The sequence below is a fragment of the Apodemus sylvaticus genome, chromosome 11 (assembly GCF_947179515.1).
Source record: "Apodemus sylvaticus chromosome 11, mApoSyl1.1, whole genome shotgun sequence".
Lineage (NCBI taxonomy): Eukaryota > Metazoa > Chordata > Mammalia > Rodentia > Muridae > Apodemus > Apodemus sylvaticus.
The window spans coordinates 23,416,750-23,443,566 of NC_067482.1; the positions used below are offsets into that span (position 1 = coordinate 23,416,750).

At 34.9% G+C, this 26,817-nt stretch overlaps 1 protein-coding gene and 1 non-coding gene across 5 annotated transcripts in view; one reads left to right on the plus strand and one right to left on the minus strand.

The window, feature by feature from the left end:
* The window catches only part of Ythdc1 (YTH N6-methyladenosine RNA binding protein C1), a 33,443-nt gene that overhangs the window by 4,583 nt on the left and 2,043 nt on the right, over positions 1-26,817 (minus strand). Inside the window, exons 2-16 of one of the 4 annotated variants that reach the window (XM_052198271.1) lie at positions 23,896-23,931; positions 17,698-17,799; positions 16,559-16,887; positions 16,018-16,444; positions 12,604-12,693; positions 12,075-12,128; positions 11,399-11,493; positions 9,781-9,889; positions 9,576-9,693; positions 5,309-5,393; positions 3,985-4,151; positions 1,476-1,558; positions 386-422; positions 250-313; positions 88-150 (exon numbers count right to left, since the gene is read on the minus strand). In XM_052198271.1, coding sequence (XP_052054231.1) covers positions 88-150; positions 250-313; positions 386-422; positions 1,476-1,558; positions 3,985-4,151; positions 5,309-5,393; positions 9,576-9,693; positions 9,781-9,889; positions 11,399-11,493; positions 12,075-12,128; positions 12,604-12,693; positions 16,018-16,444; positions 16,559-16,887; positions 17,698-17,799; positions 23,896-23,931 — 1,859 coding nt within the window. The remainder of the gene's footprint in view (positions 1-87; positions 151-249; positions 314-385; positions 423-1,475; positions 1,559-3,984; positions 4,152-5,308; positions 5,394-9,575; positions 9,694-9,780; positions 9,890-11,398; positions 11,494-12,074; positions 12,129-12,603; positions 12,694-16,017; positions 16,445-16,558; positions 16,888-17,697; positions 17,800-23,895; positions 23,932-26,817) is intronic. The other 3 variants (XM_052198268.1, XM_052198269.1, XM_052198270.1) reach the window with 3 other exon arrangements.
* Positions 4,955-5,060, plus strand: LOC127696864 (U6 spliceosomal RNA). Its single transcript, XR_007980318.1, has one exon. It is a non-coding gene; the product is annotated as a U6 spliceosomal RNA (small nuclear RNA).

Here is a 26,817-nt window from a genome sequence, read left to right on the forward strand (position 1 = left end):
TCTGAGTAAGTGTTTAAAATATTAGACACTGCAAAATGAAGTTAGAGTAATACAAAACAGAGATGTAAAAAATAGAGCAATACAAACCATTCCTTGCCAAGGGGGCGGTGGTCCCATGTTATGAAATTCCCTCACATAATCATTGTAGGACTAAAATAGAAGATGACATTTGTCAACAATATTAAAATCAGGTAAAGAAAAAACAAAATCTCAGACCCTACCTTTAAGTATGTAAAATTTAATGCTTACCCCATTTAAAAACACATCTCGGCGAACTCCTGAAAATCGTCTGTTGGGAATAAGATTTGTGAAACTAAATTCAGGTAATTCATAAACTAGTTCCAAGAATGTAATTCAAAGCTAAGCAAGAGTGAACCCAGCTTACCTGTCAACTTCCTGGTATCGGGGATCCTTTAAATACCCTGTTCAAACATCAAGCATTTCAGTAATCAAACTTTATGCTTTTACTAGGGCATTAAAATTAAACCTTCCTTACCCTTGTTTCAACTCTTCCCATGAATATACTTTAAAGGATGTTATCATTCAACTACTACGGAAATTTTCACATGTATCCTCTCCATTAAGGGCAGAGAACTAACTTGAGTGTAACATCTGAACTTGCTTGAGAACACTGCAGCAGAATTCTTTAAAGAATGTTTCACCTTGAGACCTTATAGCTAAGTTTCAAACCATGAAGACTCAAAAGGACAGAAATTTGGAAAAGCTACAAAAATGAGTATATGTATACTCCAAGAATCAAGTAACAAAGCAAATATGTACTCCACCCCCTCACACACACCTTCCTTTAGAAAGAATCCAGCAAACTAACATACAAAAATGTCTGACTGGCTGTTACTAGGGAAAGTATTTGTCTAAATGGAACACAAATGCCTCCCATAGGGAAAGAAGAAAGTGCTTCTGTAAAACCACTTTGTTACAAACCACTAGAGTTATAGTGCTAACCAGAACCAAGTTCTAGAGTTTTACAGTGTGTCAGTGACTGTACAATTTAAACATACCCCTTCTTTAATTCCAATGAACAACACACTAACTGAAAACTTTTACACTTGGATAGCAAGCCAAGTGTTTACCATCACTCTCCAAAAATGACACCAAGTTTTTTATTTTTTTTTAAAGGCCTAATTTCTGTTTTGATTTCCAATTAATGCTGCATGACAGGAAACACTACGTAGCATAAGGAACAGAAAGCACAACAATTGTTTTCCTACATCTTACACATGTACAGATCAATTTCCATTTTTTGCAAAGACAGCAATTTCAAGTAATTATGACTCAACGAAATGGATCGAACAATCTAAACATGGTAGGGAAGAACTACTAATTAGAATTAGTAATGATTTCCTAATGTAAAGTACTCTCGAGCCCTAAGCGTTCTTTACTTTTAAACCTACTGGAAGTTTTTGTTGTTTTAATAATTTTAAGTCAAATAATCTTCAGGATTATAAAATATTAACCTGGTCTCTGGTGAAACTCAGGGGGATAGTCAATCCTTGGTTTCTTTCTGCTGTTATGAATATCATAATCTTCTGGTCGACGCCTACACAAATTAGACACATTAGAAATTAAACCAAAAACAGCTGGTAAAACAAACAGCAAAGCAAGAGTTTGACAGAGATGAGTACAAAGAATAGCCCATGGCCTCCTAAAAGAAATTGCCATTAAGTTTTGATGAACAACTTAAAAAAGTTCTTAAATTTTAATTCCTCAAAGGCAAACCTTACACATACTGCTGGAGTAGATCTCTCTGTAATCTCACACTGTAAGACAACCTCAAGAAGTATCTAATTCAAACCTGTAAAACACATTTTAGTAGTCTAAACATATATGAGCAGTTCTTTAACAAGTCAAAGTTTCCCAAATGTCACCATTCAGGTAACAACAGAAGGAAAACCATAACAGCAATTATGCAATAGTTAGGTCTGAAATTTATATAGATACTGTAAGTTTAGATTCGATCTAAACAAAGTTAAAAAGTCTTAAATGATCCCTCTGCTTTACACAAAACTAGTTTTCATATTATACAAAAGTTTTAAATTTAATAAAGCTACGTAACAGGAAAGTCTTGAAAATGTTAGTTACTTGAAAAACTAGCATCTTAGTAACATTACTTTAATAACATTAGTAATTAAGGTAACTTTTCCAGAGACAATGCCTTTTAAAATGGCTCTCGTGAATTGTTATGTAATAAGTTTTAACAGAGTTCATAAAACTAGCTCGAACTTTAGAAAGTGCTATTAATTTTGTTGAGGGCTGCTCTTCATTGTCTTTCATAACCTTGATAGCTAGTATAACAATACAACATAAAATACACTTTACTTAGCATTTAATAAGAGCTAAACAAAATAAAAACCAAAGTTCCAAAACATTCAGGGATTAAACATAATCCTTTTACTATTAGTTGCAAAAATATAGTATATAATAACCCAGCATCAATAATTTTTCAGCTATCTCTCTAAATACTGAATGTTCTCAATAACTTGTAAACCAAACCACTGAAACTGCAGTTATATTCAACAAACCAAGTACCACCCACCCCAACAGAAAACAGTTACATCTACAATAAATAATACTAAGAAAATTAAAAGCTGGTTTATAAAATAAACATACCGCTTTCTTGTAGTTTGGGGAGTGCATTTACGACCGGTATAAAACATGATAGTAACAGTTCATATAGTAGTCCAACTACTGACTGTAAGCCACATACATAAATGGAGGCCCTGGCAGGCTTGAGAGAAGGTGTAGTGGTGTTTTAAGTATAGTTTGCAGTCCATTGCAAAACTGAGGAAAAACTTCACTTGTATTTACTGTATTGCACTGGAAACCTCTTAGCTTAAACTTGAAAAGCCATCTTGGTGATCAGTCCTTTTAGGCCAAAAGTAAGGGGCTCTGCCAGGTTTCCTCCTACCTACTCGACAAAGTCCTTTTTAAGCTCAAAGAAATGGGACTCATGTTGAGTTATCTGTACCTACCACAGGTTGTTTCCAGCAAAAGGAAACTTAACCAAAGGTTTCATCCCATCAACCACACATCCAATAGTCTTTAGCAGAATATTTTAGATTTAGCTGTATGCAAATCTATACAGGGGAAGGTGTTGGGTAGAAGGGCTTAAATCAGTTCTTTTCAAAGACTTCTCTCCAATTCTGTAACAAGTTAAACCCCCTTTTTCTGGAAAATGCTGTTTAGTTCATAAGGTAGTGATCAATAACCATGGCGATCCTCTAAAAAACACTTTAAGTCCACAGGTACTGCCAGCATCTGGAAAAGTTGTAAACAGACACAGCAACAGCCCTTCTTTGGTTTGTTGCCGGGTCTCCCAGGGCCACTTGATCCCCTTTGGAAAGAACCTATTGTTTTCAGAAGCTCAGCAGGATGTGTGAATTCACTGGGCACATGTTACAGATTATGTGGCTAACACATCACGGTGACAAAATTGGAAACAGTCCCAATAATGCTCCTCTTGAACATGAAATAACTTAAAACATTTTATCCTCTAAGTGAGGCGTCATCTTCTCAAAAAATATTAGTGATCCTTTATAAAAGTCCCATATGTGATAAGGCTTATCCAGAGACACACCTGAAAGAAAAGGCTTTATAAAATATTAACAATTTTTGCAAATAAAGACTTCCTCCTCTTCCTCCTTTCTAGCCTGTTCTTAGCAACAAAATGCCTACCTCGTTTTACTTGCTGTATTATCAGAGTACTATCTAGTCTAAACTGGTCATCGCTTGTTAGTAATTATTTTTTCTGCATTAGGAAAGATCCCCATTTTCCTCTTGAAAAAAATGACTGAGACCAAGGTGACCATGTGAAATCCTCAATGAAGCCACAAACTAGTCCATGCAGCTTGATTTGAGGATTTTCTCTTTCTTCTTTACCGCAGGACAAACTTTTGACGAATCACATTCCTCCATCATGTTATCCCGATACATGTGCCTATTATCAGTCCAAAGAACGTTTCTAACCTTCCCACATCCCGGACTGGTTCTCGACGGGATGGACGTCCTCTTGATCGAGGCTGAGAATGCATTCTTCTCTTGTGACGCATTTTATGAATGAGCTGATACAAGTCAATACTTTCATCAGGGGGAAACAGAAGACAAAGCTGAGTTCCACATTCAAGTTCAATTTCCTGGAATATTAAAATAGCAATTAACAAACAAAACAGAATCTCTTAAAAGACTTACAGTTTCCTCATGGACAAAACAACACACTGACTTCAAAGACTTTTTCCCAAGGGGTTAAAATAAACAAGATTCTAATAAACTTAGAATGGTTTACAAAAACCATTGCAAAGTGCTTCGTATTTTAAAGAGTACAATAAACTACAAGTGCAGCTGCTTAAAACTCATATTCTATTCCATTCTATCAAAAAACTATTTGCATAAAATATAAAAATGTAAGTGATCACCAGGCAGTGGTGGCGCACACCTGTAATCCCAGCACTCTGGGAGGCAGAGGCAGGTGGATTTCTGAGTTCGAGGCCAGCCTGGTCTATAGAGTGAGCTCCAGGACAGCCAGGGCTACACAGAGAAACCCTGTCTCCAAAAACCAAAAGACAAACAAACAAACAAACAAAAAGAAAAAAATGTAAGTCATCTTAAAAAGGAAGATTATATCTCAGAATCAGAACTGAATACCTACCGAAAAAGACTAACCTAGAAGCATAGACAAAAGTTGTTACTTTTTAATTTCAACTCACAAGCAACAGAAATAATATGAAGAACTGTTGGCACCAAACCACATAAAGGAACTACAAATATGGAAAGTTTGGGTTTCCATGTTCAATTTAAGCTGCAGATTTTAAAACATACGTATGTGTACAGGTATACATCTGTGTTTTCAGGGCAATTTTCTATTTAGAAAAAAAACCAGACATATAATGATAATTCTAAAACTATTACTAAAAATTACTATAAAACTTTAGGAATTTGAGTTCTTGCTTCAATAGCACATATACTAAAATCAGAATGATACAGACAAGAAAAGTATGCCCCATGCAAAAGGAGAACTTAAGATTCATGAGGTGCTCTACATTCAAAGTTTTTATGATGAAAAACTTCAAAGACTAGGCCACTTTTATCACCTTCACTTCAGTTTATTACTGAAAACACCATTTACCTGAGTAGAGTAGCAATATTAATAAATATCTTAGTCACTATCACAGGAATCAGAAATTTCCCAAAATATTCTGGTTTTCACAGTTCATATCTTTCAAACAAGGCTGAAAGTTCTCTTTTAATAAGGTCTACAAACAGCTGGTTAATACATATTGAAGATTAAACAAACCTGTCCATCACGTCCAATCTTTACTGGCTTATGTTCATTCCAGGGATTGGTGAGATGAGCTGACTTAGTAAAGGGTAATTCACGCCTAAATATAAAACAGCATAAGGTATATTACTTTGTAAAATCTTTTAAGAATGTGTACTACATTTCAATCAATATATCAACAGTAAACATGACAAAAATGTAAAGAATCACAGTGGTAGGGTAGGTATACAATCCTAGCTTTTTCTCCAAAAAAATCTAATACGGGTATTCCTTAACTTAAAAAGAATTACTTTTTGTGAACCAAAGGGCTGAAAATATTTTTTAAGTTTCAAATATATTTACTACCTTCTACCTATCAAACATTGCTTATCAAGAGCACAATATGGACCAGGCAGTGATGGTGCATGCCTTTAATCCCAGCACTTGGGAGGCAGAAACAGGCAGATTTCTGACTTAGAGGCCAGACTATAGACCAGTCTAGTCTACAGAGTGAGTTCCAGGACAGCCAGGGCTACACAGAAAAACCCTGTTTCAAAAAAAACCAAAGAGCACACTATGGAGCACTGGTTATTTATAAAATATAACAAACACATGTCAGCTAAAAGAAAAAAATAAAAATGAAAAGCAGCACTGAGAAGACTTCAACTACCTGTCTATAACAAATATCAAGGTTGGTGAAATAAATGGCACTCTACTATATCCTATTCTTTCAGAGGTAAGTAGCTTCATTCATGTCTGGCTGTGCTCGATACATTTTTTTAGCAACATTATCAATTCAAAACATTCAAAGAACTGAAATCCCACAACCAACAAAATACAGTTATATAGATTGTTTTTTTTAATCACTAGAAGTATAAAAGCAGAATACCCAATATCCAAAATAAAGGTCTCTGTCAAACCAAACACAACACGCTTAGGGCTATGACTTTTTGGTATGATGGGCCATATTAGACTGAAGAGAGAGACTGAACACTGCTGGGTGATGTCAGATAATCTCAGCTGGGATATAACAGACAACTGTGATGCCATAGAAAAACAACATTAATCCATGTTAAAAATATCATCTTTGATCCATGAACCACACTAACTGCTTCTATCAGTTACAGAATAGGGTCTAGTTACCTTTTGAACAGATATGCAATGAAAAAGTGTAATATGACATTGTTGATATTAAGCGTACCAGAAAATATGGAAGAGATCAAGGTTTAAGTTACTCTATAGGGACAAATTTAACAAAAAAATAAAAAATAGTAAAGCTTTTTTTTCATGAGATAAGATAGTGGTTTGCCTATTAACATTAAAAGTAATAGAAAACATAAATAGGTTATTTGGAGTAGCCAACAAAGAACTGAAAGTAAAATTAATCTGTAAGTTTAATTCTGGGTATTCCATAGATTTCAGATTCTGAGCTCATCCAGGTGGCAACATGGTCACTTAAAATATTCCTGTCTTACTTGTAAAAAGTATTCTATTCCAATTTTCACATACCTACACAGTTGCCTGAATTACTGGGGATTCAACAAAGAATGTTTAAATGTGTAGAATTTTTAGTTCTGACAATCTAATGAAAATCTCACTTGTAGAGAAAAAAAAAAAAAAACTCAGCCTTCAGATGACTTACGTTAAAGAAATATCAATGTAGCAAGTATCCATTGTCCTCCACAACTTGCAACTTGAATGTTAATATATTAACCTGAAAATATTGTGTATCTAGGTACACCGAATAATTTTAAAAAGTAAAAGCCTTTTCAGCCTTTATATCTACTGTATATCTACGTTAGGTAGGCTGGACTTAGGGCATCTCTGGGTAAACACTGTTGAAGCAATTTAGTGAGATAGCCAATTAAAGAGTCAATGTAAAAAAATTTATTTTAAAAATATCAACCATAAAATTCATCTTGTAAAACTAAAAAATTTATCAACCTGAGAATATAAAGACAAATACAAGTTAACATCCTAACACTGAATCTCCTGTATTTGTTTCTTTTTCCCAAAAGGCATCATCTCCAAATAGTTCACAATGATAAACTAACCATATTTTCTTTGGCCTTTACAATTATACATCTGGAAATAACAAACACTAAAAACCTTTTTTACCCATATCAACTAAAACAATAATCTGTCACCTCACTTTCACAGTATTCTCCACATGCATGTGTGTGTAAAGTCAGCTCTCTCTCTCTCTCTCTCTCTCTCTCCACCAGTAAGGCACTGGTCCCGGATTTCACAGCCTATACCTTTACCTGTTGTGCCACGTCACAAAAACTACATATATAAACCAGGGAGGGAGGCAGGAGAAAAAGTTACCAACATCACAGTCTCATTTCAATGCACTATAATTATAATTTTTAATTTAGTCTGCTTCTACATGTTATAGCATGGACAATTATTTTTGCAAAATACTGTAAGAAACAAAACATACTTTACTTAACCAATTTTGTATTTATCTAACAAAACTTAGATGTTTTTCAATCTTTGCTATAGAAAATAATTGTAAAATCATAGGCAGAAGGGATTTAAAGAGACACTGTGAATTCAGTTCCCAGCACCCACAGTAGCCAGCTCATAGCTGGCCTCAACTCCAGATCCAGAGACATTGATTATCTTCTATACTCTGTGGGCACCTGCACTCACATGTACAGACACACATAATGAAAGGAAGGGGGAAAATATATAAAAACATTATTTTAAGAAATAAGTGATGAATCTGATATAGGAATGCATGCCTTTAATCCCACAACTTAGGTCACAGAGGTAGAAGGATCTTTGCTAGTTTCAAGCCCAGTCTGGTCTACATACTGAGTCCCAGGGTCAGCCTAGGGTCAGCCAGAACTACACAGAGACCCTATCTTAAAATAACAAAACAAAATCAGGCAAACAATTAAAAAAAGAATTAAAAAAATAAAAATCTTTGAAACAAAAATAAAATCTTAAAAAAGATCTACGTAGTTTTGGGCTTCTCTACTGAGAAATTTAAATACAGTGAGTTTTGTGAAGTCTGGCTGGGCCACATCACCACCTTTTGGCTCTTCTCTTCACAGCATTATTCACTCTTACAACCTCATGGAGCATTTTAATGTTCCTCCACTTTCATGAACAGAAACAGCATTTACCCTTCTCATTTGGTTTCCTCAGTCTTGACTTTATATTAAGTTTAGCCTGGCTTCATGCCTGGGCCCCATGTTAGTGTTACCTACCTATGCCCCCCACACTTCGTTTTCTTATTTTTAACAAACACTTCTAATTCCTTTGAATTTCAGCAAAGTCAACTCATCAATAAAATTCATATGGTCCATTTCATATAATATTTGTCACATGTAATAGATATGAACAAGCCATGAAATTCTCACTTACTTAATCAGCCTTTTCTATACAATAATTTGGTATCACCAAAGTTTTTATATAACTCATTTATACACAGTAGCTCATATTACAAAAATCATATACACATAATACACAATAACTCATATTACAAAAATCTATTTTTCTAATAAACATAATTAAGTCTTAATCCTTTATAAGATACCAGAAAGCAGATTAAACATGTACTACTTATATTCCTAAAATCAAACTGGAGCTGGAGAGATGGCTCAGTGTTTAAGAGCACGGACTCCTTTCCCAGAGGTCGTAATTTTTACTAACCACATGGTGGCTCACAAGCATCTGTAATGGAATCTGATGCCCTCTTCTGGTGTCTAAAGACACCAACCACATACTCACATAAAATAATCTTAAAAAACAAAAAACCACAAACTGTGTAGCAATAAATAGCCCCCAAAATGTTAAGACAACTAAAAGAGGTTTTTTTGTTTGTTTGCTTGCTTTGTTTTTTTTTGTTGTTGTTGTTTGTTTTTTGAGACAGGCTTTCTCTGTGTAGCCCTGGCTGTCCTGGAACTCACTCTGTAGACCAGGCTGGCCTCAAACTCAGAAATCTGCCTGCCCCTGCCTCTGCCTCCCAAGTGCTGGAATTAAGGGCGTACACCACCACTGCCTGAAAAGAGTAATTGTTTTACAATGAAATAAACATACCAGATCTTAACAACTGCTAGGAAAACTGTATCTTTCCTTGACTTTCAGGATTAGATTTTTAAGGCAGAGAACAGGTAAAAAAACATTTTTTTTCATGTTTAATACACCAATGTCATAAATTTAAGTCTGAGAATAAAGAATGTCATCACCATCAAAGGGTAGTGGAAACTAAATATGTAAATTAATCAAATTACTACAGAAGTTTAACATTATTCCCAATCAGCTGCCCTTTCACTGTGTTAATTTAATTTACCTGCAAATCCAGTCAATTTTAAAAACACCTCCAAGCATTTTAGCACTCATTCCTGCTGGAAGCACCCAATGTATAGGAGATCCACCATGGTGTGATTCTGAAGACAATCTGGCAAAACCTAAGGGATCACAGTATCACATTTGTTAAGTGTCACTGCAATTATCATTATCATATACCCAAAGTAACAAATTACTATTATTCTTACCTTGAAATTTTCCACTTTCTCTGACAGAAAATATTAATATAACACTCCTTGCAGATCTAAATGCAAGATTTAATTTCTTCTCATTTACAGGCAATGTGGACCATACACCCTATAGAAATAATGCAAAGATCACAAATTAAAATCAAGTACTATAGTGATAAAAATGTAAAAGTTACCATGTTGGTGTTTGAAATTTAAAAAAGAAAAGTAACAGAAAAATCTCACTTGTTAACTGGGAATTACTTATCTGATAAAATATGAAAAGATTAACAGCTTTACAAAATCTCAACAAAGGGGAATATCAGGCAAATCTTAGGAACTCCAATTCTATACCAATCACTACAGTTATTCTAAAATAAAAATCATTTTTATGGTAGGTACATGTTAATGAAGATTAATCACTTATGTCTTCCTAAATAGGTGTGCTTAATCACATAATTTAAAATGGTTTATTTAGCAGCAGTAAAACCTGAAGTGAAAATGCCAAAATTCTAGTTTTTCCTAAGTTCAAATTTCTCATGTAAGTTGAAAAGATTTTTTAACTAGAGCTGCAACATAGTTATTTAGACTCCTAAAGTAGTTCTAACCAATTTTTATTAAAAAAAAAAGTAAAAACAAAAGAGCCACAGGGAGGGGTGGAGGAAGAGGGGGAGGGAGAGAAAGAGAGAAAGGAGGAGGAAGAAGAAAGTTTTTTATTTTTATTTTTATTTTTTTATTTTATTATTTTATTTTTTTGGATTTGGTTTTTTCGAGACAGGGTTTCTCTGTGTAGCCCTGGCTGTTCTGGAACTCACTCTGTAGACCAGGCTGGCCTTGAACTCAGAAATCCGCCTGCTTCTGCCTCCCAGAGTGCTGGGATTACAGGCGTGAGCCAACACCGCCCAGCTAGAAAGAAAATTTAAAAAAAAAAAAGGAAAAGAAAAACAGCCCAAGAGAAAGGTTAAGGCAACGACGCTCTCATTTTCTTGGAGCAACCTGGTCTTTTCATTCACATCTCAGCACTTTATTATTTCAGCTTAAAACCACTTCAGCTGAAGAGCAGTGTAACGGGCTGGGCTACCTGCTCATTACTTTCTCTTTATAAAGCTTTATGAGTAATCATCGACTCAAATCAGAAATACTACCAACTGAAATAGTTAGAAATGAGAACATTTTCAACAAATCAGTTGAAAATGTTACTCAATTTAAGCTAAGAATTTTAAAATATTACAATAACTGGTGTAAAACACAAACATACTTTCTTATTCAGTATCCTCTTATTCAGTAACTGATGGTCCTGGTAAAAATTTAGAGTGGGCCTATACAGCAATGGCTCCCCCTTCTTCCTAAACCCAAGTGACTGCACATAAATATATTAATAGCTAGATATAAGAGATATTAACAGAAAATACATATGGTATAAATGATATTTATATAATACACTCTTCAACATTCCTGTGATTTCTAGTAAGACAAAAATGTAAATTCATACCACTACCAAGTTTCCTAACTCGCCACAGACCAGGTCCAGGATGGCAACTAAGAAAGTCAGAGCATCGTAGGCAGCTGGAGATAACTTTCATCGCACCTCATTTAAGTTTCAGGATAAGAAATGTTTCAATGGGGCTGATGGTAATACCTTTGCTTTGGCAAGAGATACATTCTCATGGTTGTTACTCTTTATGAGGAAAAATCTTGCATCCTGAAGGACATATTTGAGTTTACTGGTTTGATCTGAAAAAAATAAAAGAAAGAAATCCATTGTCATTAACCATGGACATTATTACACATAGGTGTGCCAACTATAGTAAATTAGGCCTCCAATCCCAGCTAAACTGTAAAATCTCAAGTCACCCAGTCGGCTTAGAAAGCTCAGGCACAACAGACCAAAGCAAAGCTAAGGAGAGCAGCACTGTGCAGGCAGCCTCGCCCAGCCATGTTCCAATACATCAGACCCATGCTTAAGTATGACAATGGCTTTAAGTTTTATAAACTTTTGAACGACTCATTTAAAGATTGGTCAGACTATTAAGGCTGTTATCATGTGTCCAAATGTGACTATTAATATGTCATGTGTTAATACACATCTAGAAACTGAAATATCACAAACTATCTCTCATTATTGCGAAAGATAGGCAACAGAAAGCAGATACAAAACACAGGAGATTTCTATTTAAGTTTTTAATGCTTTCTCCCTTAACATGATATATCGGAACATGACCACACTAAAACCAAGTACTAATGGAAAAACCAATAAGGTAAAATAATGAGTTCATGGAGCATGCAATGAAAACAATTTCAAATTTAAATGATACCTTTTCGGACAGCACGAACGGAAGATGATAATTTCTCATGCTTCTTTTCTGAACCTGTATTTAGCCAAAGTACATTTGTTCAGATTGAGCTTAATAGATGAAGACAAAATTTCTACAGTCTTGTCACATAAAATTCTCATTCCAGACAAATTCTTCCTGGCGCACCCACACACACAAAAATACTTCTCCATGTGTACGAGTGTTTTACTTTTTGGGTTGTTCGAATTTATTTTCTTTTATTTCTTTCTTTTTTTTTTTTGGATATTTGAACAGTTTCCCACTCAGAAAACTAGTCACTGAATCATCATCTTCCAAGAGAAAAAAAAATGTGAAAATTGAAAATTCCACTGAAGCAGTAACAGAACAGGATTAAAATAAGAAAAAGCTTAATCTCCTCTAGAATTATTACACTGAACATGCCAAAATTCAGTACTAATGAACATCAACAATTCACACTAAACTACAACCTCCATACTTTTTAAGCAAATTACAGTCAATCATCTATGATTCTAAAATTAAATGGGATTACCTGCATACGACTCTGATGCAGAGCTGCCACTTCTATCAAAGACAATGGGTGATATGCCTCGAGCTCTCTTCCTTTCCTTCTTTTTCTCATCTAAAACAAAAAAATCCAGACAAGTTTTAAACTATCACAATACAAAAGAAGCTAGCATAGGTTTTCAAAGGAGAACTTGTCCTAATCTAGTCTTGTTACCCAGCTCTTAAAAAGTAATGTTTCTTCCCCCTCTCACTGCTCAACTTCCTTAGTCTCACTTAAAAATGTATGTTTGATACTGTCACACATTTCAAGCAATAAAAATACATAAATATAAAATATATCAGGTATTTACTTAACTGTTTTATGAAAAAAGCAGTTTTCCACAAGGGAGAGAAATCTGCAAAGTAAATATAATTTTCTTCGGTAAAACTTAGTGTTTATTTTGAATGTACTTGGGAGTGCTATATACTAAGTCCTGTTCCTTGTGTAAATTACTGAAGTCTTATTATGATGTATGCAAACATCAGAACACAAAGCATTCACACTGAAAAACACGGACATATGAACATAACCAAAACTGTTTTTCCCACTTCTGTGTCTTCAATTCTATTTTTTACTATTTCTGCTCTAGATCATTCTTTTTGTTTCAATTTTACCAAGCTGGAGAGATGGCTTAGTGGTTAAGAGCACTGACTGCTCTTCAAGAAATCCTGAGTTCTATTTCCAGCAACCACATGGTGACTCACAACGATTTATAACAGGATTTGATGCTCTCTTCTCTTCTGGTGTGTATGAAGACAGCTACAGTGTATTCATATACATAAAATAAAGCTTTAAAAAAATTTACCACTGAGGCCTTAATGGCAGTCCATGTATTTACTTATGAGAATGGGGGGACCTTCAGTACACAGGAAAAAAAAAAAATAAAGCTTAATGTGGAACTTTATAAATATATATGAGGACTGAAACTGATTTCAGACCCTTGCCATTGTAATCATAAAATGATAAACCCCTTAAACCTCTTCAGCTGGGAGATAAGATGTAATATAAAAAGTATAAATATGTATATTTTTTGTAAAAGCAGTGAAAATCTAAAAAAGAATTATCAATGGTCACACATAGAGTACCCTGTTATATAAAGTCAATTAACAGCTGGGCGGTGGTGGCGCACGCCTTTAATCCCAGCACTTGGGAGGCAGAGGCAGGCGGATTTCTGAGTTCAAGGCCAGCCTGGTCTACTGAGTGAGTTCCAGAACAGCCAGGGCTACACAAAGAAACCCTGTCTCAGAAAAAACAAAAATAAATAAGTAAATAAATAAATAAACAAACAAGTAAATAAATAAATAAAGCCAATTAACTACCTAAACTAAAATTTCCTCTCTTAATCCTTAAAACACTCAATGAAATTTACAAATAGGAAACCTTAACCAAAAAAGGGGGAGAAGGAACAAAGTTATGCTAAAGTCACACATTTCCTCAGTTGTAAGACACAATTTGAAAAGCAGGCCTTCAAACTAGATACAAGACTTGTGCGCCATGCTTCCTCAGTAAATGAAAAAGATACTTTTAGTGGGCTGGAGAGATGGCTCAGTGGTTAAGAGCATTGACTGCTCTTCTGAAGGTCCTGAGTTCAAATCCCAGCAACCACGTGGTGACTCACAACTATCTGTAATGAGATCTGACAATCTCTTCTGGTGTGTCTGAAGACAGCTACAGTGTACTTACATACAATAAATAAATCTAAAAAAAAAGAAGAAAAAAGAAAAAGATACTTTTAAAGCTTGTTTTGTTGTTTTTTGAAAACACTAATACTCGAATGTTCCCTAAAACAAGTGTTGCAGATTGCCCATGTTACTTTTTGTTTGTTTGGATTTGGTTTTTTTTTTTTTTTTCCCCAGAGACAGGGTTTCTCTGTGTAGCCCTGGCTGTCCTGGAACTCACTCTGTAGACCAGGCTGTCCTCGAACTCAGAAATTCGCCTGCCTCTGCCTTCCAGAGTGCTGGGATTACAGGCGTGCGCCACCACAGCCCGGGTGCCCTTACTTTTAATGTATGAACCAAGGACATTCCAACATTTCTTGATTAATGATACCAAAAACTGAAAAGCCAGATGAACACACTAGTACTAACTAATCTTTTGGTGCTTCTTCTTTTTTAATAGTTATTACATTATTTTCTAAGTTTTTTTTCTTGACCATTTCAAGAGTAAAAACTTTACAAATTCATTACAAAATACACCTGAGAGCATAATACATTTCTTCTAAACACAGAGATAATATGCTGAGAAGGAACCAATGCAGAAGATTTTGTCCAACTAAATTTATATAGCATAGCAAACCTGGCATTAGTAAATGCAATGGCAAAGGAATGCTTAGCATATTATATGAATAAATTCTATTTATTTTTTAAGTACATGAAGATTATGACTCAGAGAACAAAAGCATAATGGAACTCTCCTAGCAAAATAAAGCTTCTAATCAACCAGTGAGTTTTTTTATACATTACTAAACATTCTGAGAAAAAAGTAAACTAGAGAAACTGGAATCTAGAAAATGAGTGACACTGAAATTAAATGTGGTCCCTAGTATTAAAAAACTAGCATATCCAAATCAAAGTTCCACAGTAACCCTATTTTTTAGGCAATATATATCGATACACACACACACACACACACACACACACACACACACACACAAAACCTAAGAAAAATAATCTACGTATAAATAGTATCTTAGATACCACAGAAGGCATTTTCTGAATTCCATGTATCTTTTAAAACTATAAAAAGTATTGATTTATTGTAAAATGATAAGACTATTCTTTCAATTTGAAATGTAATTGCTACAAAAGCAACACAGTACGAAGTAATCTAACTAAAAGTATTTCAGGGCCTAATCATCTCAATAAAACCCAATTTTTTTGATTCAATACCCAAAACAGTTAATTCCTGTAAGAAAATTCCCTCCAGTTCTGTGCTTTTACACATCTCCAGAATAATTGAGGATTCTTCACATTAGCAACACTTTTTGGGTTTACACACAAGCCAGACTGGTCTTAAATCCATAATCTTCCTGCCTTACCTTCTCAAGTTCCTAAGATTACAAACTGTCTCAGTCAACGTCTATGTGTTTCAAGAAAAATAATGTATTGTTTTGGCTCTACTGCTACATGATGGACAATTAAGAGGCATTCTACCTTGGAAATGTCCTATTAACTAGTGGGGAAAATATATGTGAATATATAGCAAATGCATATGTACCTGAATAAGTTGTTGTCAATGATGAAAATATTAAGAACTATAAAATTAAAGCCTGAAATACACTTTCATAGAAACAAACTTGAACTCACACTGATTTATACTAAACCATTTGACAGGCAGGAAATATACAAACTTTAAAAAAACAAACATAAAAACAAAACAACAAACAAATCAAGGCAGTACCTGATCCATCTGTTCCTGACCCAGATCTGACAGATCCATCTGTGAAGGAAACAGACTCAGAACCAGAATCACTGGCCTCACTTCGGGTGTCATAATCATTCCCTTCTTCCTTCTGATCTCTCTCATCCTGTTCATATTCTTCTTCCTCTTCCTCCTCTTCCTCTTCCTCTTCTTCCTCTTCATCCTCTTCCTCCTCCTCCTCTGCATCTTCATCCACTTCCTCATCATCTTCTGCATCTTCATCTACCTCTTCATCTTCCTCTACATCTTCTTCCCCTCCTTCCTCCTCATTCTCAGTGTTGTTGCCCTGTTCAGAAGAACCACTGCTTCCTGTCTCGTGGTCAGAGCCATACTCTTCAGAGTTCACCTCTTCCTTTGAAGACTGGCTGGATCTGCTTGCACGTCTATCAACTTCAAGCCCAATTCTCTGATGTTTAAAGAAAAAGGGAATCAGCAGTCATTAACAGACAAGGTCAAGATGAATAAAGAGTTCTAAAGCCTCAAAAAGAACTGCTTTATTATCTGCAATAACATTTACTACCTCAGAACCATCTGGTGTAGGAGACTTGGCCCTTCTTTCAGAATCCCTTTTCCGTAGACAAGTTTTTTCTGGTTGATTCTTGTAAGGTTCTCTAGAGGAGCTGCTTGACAGACGAATTTTTCGATCAGCATCTAGACGCTTGTTCCTTTCAGATCTTTGATATTCCTCATTTTTATATTCTGTAACCGACTTTCCTTTTGTACTAACTATTCTTTTATTATTGCTAACAGATGAGCTTAGTGGCTTAGAAATCAATTGTCTTGAATGGATGGAAGGCTTTTGTCGCTTGGTATCAGTAGATTCCATTCTTTCACTTTTTCTTTTTGATCCTTTAAAAAGCAATTTAAAAAGACATACAAAAGTATTTGCATTACTCCATTAATTGCATCAAGACTTATAAAAATGTACATGAGATATAGAAAAAAAATGCATTTTTTAAAAATATCTCAAAAAAGTTTTTCTCCAGAACAAATTTAAATAAAACAGTTTCCCAATTGCTGAACTAAATACCCATATTTGAAAGTTTTAAGTATTATTCTCCCCACCCCTGGCCATTTTTTGTTTTGTTTTAAGATATATTTATTTTATTTATATGGGTGCACTGTAGCTGTCTTTAGGCACACCAAAAGAGGACACCAAATTCCATTACAGATGGCTTGCTGGGACTTGAACTCAGGACCTTTGGAAGAACAGTCAGTGCTCTTAACTGCTGAGCCATCTCTCCAGCTACCAAATATTATTTTTATTATTTTGTGTTTGAGTTTTCTGCCTATATGTATCGGTGTGCCGCCAGCCCCCCACCCCCAGCATGCCTGGTGCCGACAAGGGATCGGAAGCAGGAGCTACATTTCTTGCAATTATGAGCTCCCATGGGAGTACTGGGGCTGAGCCTAGGTGCTCTGCAAAAACAAGTATTCTTATATATGCTAAGCCATTTTTCAAGTCTCTTTTTTTTAAAGAGTATTTTTATCCATTTCAGTTTGGGGTCTGTTATACAAAATGGTTTATTGTTGGCTTTTGGTACTAACTGCCAAGGTACAATACTAACTGCCAAGGTACAAGTTCAAGAAAAGATTTTTCATAAATCAAATTTCCTTTATTTAAACTGTATTTTTAACAAAAACTAATAGAACTCTTACCTTTTTTCTCATTTTTATCTTGTTCGCTCTCTGGATTATACAGTTCATCATCTTGTTCTGGTACTTCAGTCAAAATATCATCTAAAACATTAAGTTCCCCATCTGCAAAATTGAAAATAAAAATCAATTATCATTAATCATTTTTTCTAGTATGTACTAACAAGCATTCATTCTGGGTAATTAAGTGTCCATAGGAGTTTGATAACTCCCACTAAATAAGAGTAAAGAATTCAATCAAGTAATCAAAGAACATAAATCACCAGGACACAAATTACCATTACAAAAACTCCAAATATAGCCCGCTTAAAACGGTATTTTTAGCCAGGCAGTGGTGGCGCACGCCAGTACTGGAAGGCAGAGACAGGCAGATTTCTAAGTTCAAGGCCAGTCTGGTCTACAGAATGAGTTCCAGGACAGCCAGGGCTACACAGAGAAACTGTCTCCAAAAAAGTATTTTTGTGATATTCATATACAAAAATGCAAAATCTGAATGTCTTATGAAACACAAAAAAATAGTTCACACTACAGGAAACGAAATATGAATAACTTTTTCTGAGGCTATATTCTGGGAAAATCAGTGAAATCTATGTAAGACAGAGTATTAACTTCTTAGGGGCAAGGACATATCATACAAGTAAGTACTTGAAGAAAAAATATGCAAGCATAGACCCACATATTAAGTGAAGACAGATTAACTTGAAAGGAGAGTGAATTCCAGACAAAATGAAAATGACACAAAAACAAATCTAAGAAATGGCAAAATTTACAGAATGTATTAAAGAATATACATAAATCCTCTATAACTTTTATAACTACTTTATCTAAAATTGTCATCAGAAAATTACTGAGACTGAGCAGGAGGTTCTCAAACTTCAGACAAGCCAGGGTTACACAGCAAAATAAATATATTGTGTGTGTGTGTGTGTGTGTGTGTGTGTGCGCGCGCGCGCTGTAGCCTAAACAATTTCCAGCCTGCTAATAAAAGATACTACTTGTTTGGAAAGACAACTCATCTAAACTATGAGGCATAGTACACAATCTCCAAAACTCAATTTTGTCTTCTTATCCTCAACCCAAGAGAAAAATAATATTTCTCAGAAATATATAGAAATACCAACTTATATCAAGCATGCAGTATATACTACAGTTGATGGCAAATAGTAAACCTTCTAGTTAATGGCATATAGTAAATCTTCCAATATAAAAATATTTTTGCAAATTTACACTGGTAAGGAATTAGTCATAAAACCTGCTGAAACAACAAAGCCCACTAAAAGTATAGTAAGGTTAATAATTTCTAGCCCGTTCATAGATTTACTAGGACTCTTCCCACTAGAGGAAAACAAAATTCAGGACTGAAGATACCTGTAAAGGTTAACACAAACAAGAAAAAGAGAATCAGTTACACAGAAAAAAAAAGGTGTCTATTTATGAAGTATCTGAAAATTAAACTTGTTATTGGCATGACATTTGACTTCTCTAGGTGCTATAAATAAATAATTATCTGTACTTAAAAAAAGGTTGATTTATTATGTATACAGCAGTTTCCTGCACGTACACCTGAAGACCAGAAGAGGGCACCAGATCTCATTAAAGATGGTTGTGAGCCATCATGTGGTTTCTAGGAATTGAACTCAGGACCTCTGGAAAAGCAGCCAGAGTGGCTCTTAACCTCTGAGCCATCTCTCCAGTCCCTGCACTTCACTTTTCTGAAATGAATCATATTTCTTCTACTGTTATGAAAATCAAAAGAACTTGAAAAGGATGTCATCTATTCACATCAAGATCCCTCAAGATCTGAATGATGCCAAGTACCATTTTAGACTATTGTAGCACCGGCACACTCGAGGTGTACAGACATGCAAAACACTCACACATAAAACTAAAAAAACTGAAACAAAAATAAGTTTGCTACAAATAACCCAAATTTGGCAGATGTATAATAATTACTGCTCAAAGCTCTTAAACTAGTCTTGAAAGGATGAACTAACTACACTCATGAAAAAAGAGTTAAAATTATCACAAAACAGGCAGATCAGTGAAAATAGGCAAATCTTTTAATGAAATAATAAATTTCAATGAGAAATAACCCCAAATCCAGCATTACACCTCATGTACTAAAATTTAATGTGTGTATATGTATGGGTGTGTATATATATATATATATATATACACACCCATACATACCACAAAATGACTTAAATTTCAAAGGCACACCTATATCATAATACCTTATAAAAAGCACTTTTTTGGTGTAAAGTTTTTACGGAATTCAAATTTGGATACTGACTGCTCTTTTACAAAATGTCTATAAACTTTTCCAAGATAAATACTAACCAATGCCTACTTATCAAAAAACATCTTATAGCTAACATATTGGCACTTTTTGTTTACATGAGCTCAAGAAATAAAGAAGGCATGTTTCCTCATCAGTACTTTGCAGATAAAGAATTAGAAATTCGCCAGACAGAGGTGGCACACTCCTGTAATCCCAGCACTCTGGGAGGCAGAGGCAGGCGGATTTCTGAGTTCGAGACCAGCCTGGTCTACAGAGTGAATTACAGGACAGCCAGGGCTATGCAGAGAAACCCTGTCTCAAAAAAAAAAAAAAAAAAAAAAAAATACCACAACACACACACAAAAAAAAAAGAATTAGAAGTTCAGGGCTCAGAGAGGTGGCTCAGTAACTTAAAGAACTTGTTCTTGCAAAAGAAACAGCACTGGTTCCCAGAACTCACATGGGACTCCAGTCCCAGGGTATTTAATGCCTTCCTTCAGACCTCCACAGGGATCAGGTAGGCATAGAGTACAGACTTCCACATAGGCAAAAACACAACTACACATAAAATAAGTATTTAAAAAAGAAAAAGGAGAGTTGACCAAAAGTCTTTAGTGCAGATGGATTTGAGTCGAGAGTTCAAGCTTTCTCAAGCTTTAGATGAGAGGACAGTGCACAAGCACATATTAAATAGTATGAACTGATAATTAATGTACCCCCGCCTTAGCTCTGTATACAATTAAATGTCACCTACTTTTATTTTGTACTATAGTAATAAACTAAATATACAGTCACATCAAGAAATTGATAGATATGTAACCAGGAATTGTTATGGCTCATCAAACCTATCTAATACTTAATAAAATGTTTTGCTATTCCCTGGTGTAAATGACATTTTATCTTCTCTCACTTAAGTCACTAACATATTTATGAAAATAAGATGTATAGGAAAGAGAGATGAAGAAACTCAGGTTAGCTATTCTATTTTAACTAGGAACTGGGAAATCCAGTTTGGGTTCTAATTTTTTCACCTCAAATCAGACATTAATAACAAGCAGTAATTTAAATAAAAATGTAAAACATACACATGACATGACATAGGAAGAGATGAGAGGACTATGAGGAACAGTGAGGTAAGTATAAGAAAAAAGGAAAGACTCTCCCTAAAATACACCTTACTTTGAAACTGTCATAATGACATCTAATATTTTACATGCCAATCAAAAAAAGCCACAAATAATCACTGGAGAAAGAAAAGGAAACTAACTTTTAAAAAGTGTTGCAACCTATAAGCCTTTCCTACCAGTGAGACTAAACACACCAACCCTTTTACAGTAGCTCCTCAGGCTTTATATGTACAACCTGGTTCAGTGCATAGAATCTATTCAGTAAGTACATACATGCCCTAATTATCTGAAGATACTACCCTGAATTGTGATGCTGTAAGACAGTAACAATCCTTTTTCATTATTGCTCATTTCTGGGGAAGCAACTAGATCTCTCCAAGTCTGAAGATAGCTAAAGCCATTAGTGTCTTAAGAATGCTTCAAGGGCTGGAGAGATGGCTCAGCCATTAAGAACTTTCACTAAAGAACAGGCTGAGAAAACCAAAATAATAATAATAATAATAATAATCACTCCAGCTTTTCGATTCTGTTTTCCAATCACTCCCCTTTATGGCAACTCCTGTGTGACCGAGAGCGCTCAGTGTGTATATCCCAAAACACAGAGAACTAGGCAAAATCCAGGAACACCATCTGAGAATTTTAGAGACAACCAATAAAAGCTACCCAGATTCATAAAAAGGAACATAAAACTTTTTTACTCCCAGGAAAAGGAAATATGCTAGTGGAAGATGATCAAGAAAAGATTAAAATACCTTTAATTTTATTTCTAGCGAGTTTAATTGTAAGTTACAGCTTAACAACAACAAAAAGAAAAAAACTGGCTTAAAAAGACCAATGAGTTGTTAATAGTAGGTGCTATATAATAATTTAAGCTGATTCCTCTGGTAACTTCTTTCACTTGGTGCATAAATTTCATTTGTCAACTAAAAATGAATTACTTATGCCATTGCTCTTAAAGACAATAATCATCTCTGGCATTTGGTGGTTAAAAAAATCATCTCCTTATATAATTAAAAAATAAAATTGCTATTTTTAGGACTACTTTAAAGTTAATACACTTTCTATCACTTTGTCCTAATTAATGCTTAACATTATTGATATTCTATACCATGAGCACTTTGAACTGTGAGTGTCAAATATTGTGGGGTGGAGATATTTGACACCAGTGAAAAGTAATGCACAATAACCAAAACCTAACTCAAAACCAAAATGTTCCTGGCAACACTATGTTCCTTCCACCCTGTGAGACCTTGGTTTGAAACATACAACATACTCTGCTCCGAGTGTGCCATCCTGCAAGACAAATGAACTGAGGTTTCTCAATGTACACTACAAAGTTTTATGTTCTTATAGAAAGTTATTTTCTTGTGGAAAATGAAGGTGATATTTTCTTGCATTCATTCCTGTATCTTTAGATTGTATTAAGAGTATTTGATTTTAAAAGTTGTTGTTTGACCAGAGCTCCCACCCAGGGACTAAACAACCAACCAAAGAGTACACATGGAGGGACCCATTGGCTCCAGCCGCGTATGTAGCAGAAGATGGCCTTACCTGATGACATCAATAGAAAGGGAGGCCCTTGGTCATGGGAAGGCTCAATGCGCACAGCGTAGGGGAACCCAGGGCGGTGAGGTGGGAGTGGGAGTGGGAGTGGGGGGGGGAGCACCCTCATAAAAGCAGGGGGGAGGGAGGGGATAGGGGGATTACGGAGGGGAAACCAGAAAAGGGGATAACATTTGAAATGTAAATAAAATATCCAATAAAAAAGTTGCTGTTTGAATTGAGTTTCACACCAACAAATGTTAAGTGAAGCTTGACCTAGGATTAGGAAAGGATTTCCTACAATGTCTGAAATGACCCTAAACATATTTATGGGAAAAGCATAGATGTTCAGCCTCCTCTAATATCAAATACTCACCACCCAAGATTTAATTCTTTATGTAAAAACTAAAAAGAACATAGCTTTTCTCCTTAGTATACAAATTTCCATTGGTCTTTAACAGTAAAATTACTTTAACAATTATCCATAAATGTTAGGCATATATTTTTTAATGTCTGTCTAGAGTCATAAAACTTATTTGATCAAAAAGGGCTCACAAGCAGTAAAAGTTTATGAAGCCCCTTCTTAAATATTTATATGCATCTATGGTATGTATAGATTCAGTTACTTCATAGCAAGTGGACAGCAACACCCTCACCTAACATTAATAGTAAAAGAAACATAGGTTGGTGGAACACCAAGTTAAAAGATCTATAGACATATACTACTGTAGAATAATCCTAACTTCTATGGGAATAAAACAAATTTTCACTGTACAGTGGTGTTGTACACCTTTAATCCCAGCACTCAGGAGGCAGAGGCAGGTAGATCTGAGTTAGAGGTCAGACTAGTCTACAGAGTAAGCCACAGGACAGCCAGGGCCACAAAGAGAAACCCTGTCTCGAAAAAAACCAAAAATAAAGTTCAATTTTTCCTTTGTTGTATACACAGAAAACTTGAGCTAAAAACTGTTTTAAAGCCATCTATTTCAAAATCAAACTATCACAAAATATTTATTTTATTTCAAAAAGTGGGATATGCAATAAAATTAGCTCAACAAAACAGTGATTTTACTTAATAATACCTCTATTTAGAATTAAGGTTCATATCCACTCAAAAGCAAATAGTCAATAGAATGAAGTGAGTTACTTGATGCTTTGTTTTTAAAAGGGCCAGAAATTTAACATAAAAACCCATGTTTTGTTTTCTTTTTTTTTCAGAACTATTGATCATTTAGGGACCCAGATTCTCACCTGAAAACAACCAGCTGGAGCAGTCTTGGCAATCTTCTGTTAAAACAGAGAAGGTAACACGTCAAGGCTTTGCATGAGGTGCTCTAGGTTTATGGTAATGAAACTATTAACTAATACTGTCTGAACACAAGCCATGCTGGTGGTATCTCTAAAGATGACCATCCTGTTGCCTCTTGTTTAGCAGTCCTTTTTTTTGTTTTGTTTTGTTTTTGGGTTTTTTTGTTTTTTTGTTTTGTTTTGTTTTGTTTAGCAGTCCTTTATCTGCCTTATCCTAGCTATGGCATCGAACAAGGCACAGGAGAGTCAGAGTTCTCTTTGGGTTAATACAGGCATGTATCAATGACGTCACATCCTGAGACATGTGCAGTGAGAGCTACATGGTTTGGGCATCTTGAAAACATCTTGCCTCACACTAAGTACACTATAAGGTAAATCCTGTGGGATCACATCATGTAAGCAATTCACTTCTGACTCAAACACTGATGGAGGGTGCATAACTACCCATTGTAAAAGGACAAGGAGAAAGTAAATCCTAAACAATCCCAGTAGACTGACTTAACAAAATCTAAGCACTTTTACTATCATATCTTGCAAATTTTCAACATTTGCAAACCCAACTTTTACTTAGGATAGTGTTACTTTTTAAAGGCTACTTCAATTTTCTTAAGTACACCATTTGAAAAAGCAAACTAACTTGTCTACAGAAAGACAATTATCTACAAATGCTTTGCATTTATATTCTTTCATATATGGAAATCACTGTTAACCAAACAACTAGCAAACTGAGTTGAAGGTAAAGATACAAATGTCTAGGCAGAGGAGGTAAAACAAAGTAATACAAACAAGAATCACTGTTCTTAGAGCCTTGTTTGAACTTCAGGAGATATTAAAAGCAACAAGACTAGAATTCTGCTTGTGGTGTTTTAGACAGAAATAAAAGCAGAATTTTCAAAGTAGCTTAGCCTTAGATGGTTATATCTTGCAAGAGTAATTCTAAAATGAAATTCCAGGAATTTAAATGATTTATCCAAAATCTCACAAGTGTGCATGGAGAGGTCATAAACTAACTCCTGAAAGATTGGTTTAACAGAGTAAATTCTACGTGGGACACACAAAGACTGGAGGTAAAGCTATACAAAATACTATTTATTTCAGAGTTCAGCATCAGATCAAGAATAAAGAAAACTGAGATGTTAAATGCACATTTTCAAACCCAGGCAAGGTATCACTCATTTTTCTTCAATGCACTTATCACAGTTTCAGTGAAGTAAAACAAGGCAACAGGATGTCTAGCAATCTCTCCCCTTTTGCTATCAAGCAAAGTATATTTACATCAGGATAATCCCACAAATATATTTCAGTCATTAAAAGACACCCATTTTCTAAATGTGTCAGTGTGTTTTGCCTACATGTAAACGTGTGTGGACCAAGAGCAAGTCTGGTGGAGGTCAGACATCAGACCCTGGGATTGGAGGTAAGGACAGTGGTAGTTGACATGTGGTTTCTAGAGTTCACAAAAGCAACCAAGTGTATTTTGCTGCTGAGCTATCCAGAAGAAAATGATCATTCTTCTAAATGATGTCCAGAGACTTGAAGAGAGACCTTCCCATCAATATTTTCCACCCTCCAAACCACCAACTAACACCCAAAGATAGTATCTCTTTATTTTCCACTTACTTCTACTACAGGTAAACCAAAACAAGACCCAGAAAGAAGGAAGGAGACATAAACCAAACCCATACTGTTTTATAGAGCCCTTCCTCAAGCCAACTAGCTCACAACAGTGCTAGCCACAGCATGTATACAACAGGGGCAGCTTGTATGTATGCATGTAAAACTCAGCTCTGTACTTTACACTGCTTATGCTCAGTAATTCATTAAAGTTGAACCACGTAAATATTTAAGGCACAGGACAAAATTACTTTATAAGACACCTATAAACAAGGCAATCACACAACACACCCTTTGCCCTCCTGAAGCTTGCAACCTGGAAATGCAGAAAATTACTTACAAAAGTAAAAATTTGTATATATTTTGGGTTAACTATTCTATGTAGACTATCCTGTAGGGGTTCAAATAAAATTCATGCAAAATGTTTAATAGAAAAGATGAGCATTTCTTCATCATACAGAAAAATGCACGAAATACACAAGGCGCTGTTGTTTCCCAGTATTATTTTTTAAAAAGCTCACATTAACAATCAACTTTCTGGATAAATCATGAAAAATAGCAGGGAGCTGGTAGTTTATCCAGGTATAGAGGATTAACTGAAACATTACAGGAATTGAATTTTATTACAAGCCCAATAAATTAAGAATTCCTATGACTTAAAAATTAATTGTGATTAACACACAATAGTTGCAATTTTCTTGTTTTCTGAGACTGTTTTTAATCAAGAGCTTCCAAAAGTTACGAATCTGTTAAAGGCTTAAGTTTGGCATGATTAAGATTCCTTTTTATGGGAGATTTATCTTGTGTAGCCTACCTATCCCAGAACTCATTCTGTAGACCAGGCTGCCTCCTGAGTGCTGGGATTAAAGGCCTGCATCACCACCATTATGACTAAGATTCTTATAGGGTATAGCTTTATAATTTCCTGTTAAACACATAACAAATTATACAAATTTCTCTTAATATTCTCAATTTTCCTTAAGTATTACTTACTAACTTTAATATTGCCTTTCATAGGTGACAATGATCGAGTGACATTAAGCCCTTCTGGTAGGTATTTACTAGCTGCTTGTATAGAGAAATAATCTTAATTTTAACTATAAAGAATCACTTGTGCCAGAAAATTCAAATAAATCATAATTAGAAAAATTAAGTCTTAAAAAACTATTTTCAAATATTCTAAGCATTAGTGACAAGTGACATCCTTACTCAATAATCAAGTTTTTGTTTTAAACTACATCTTCACTCTTA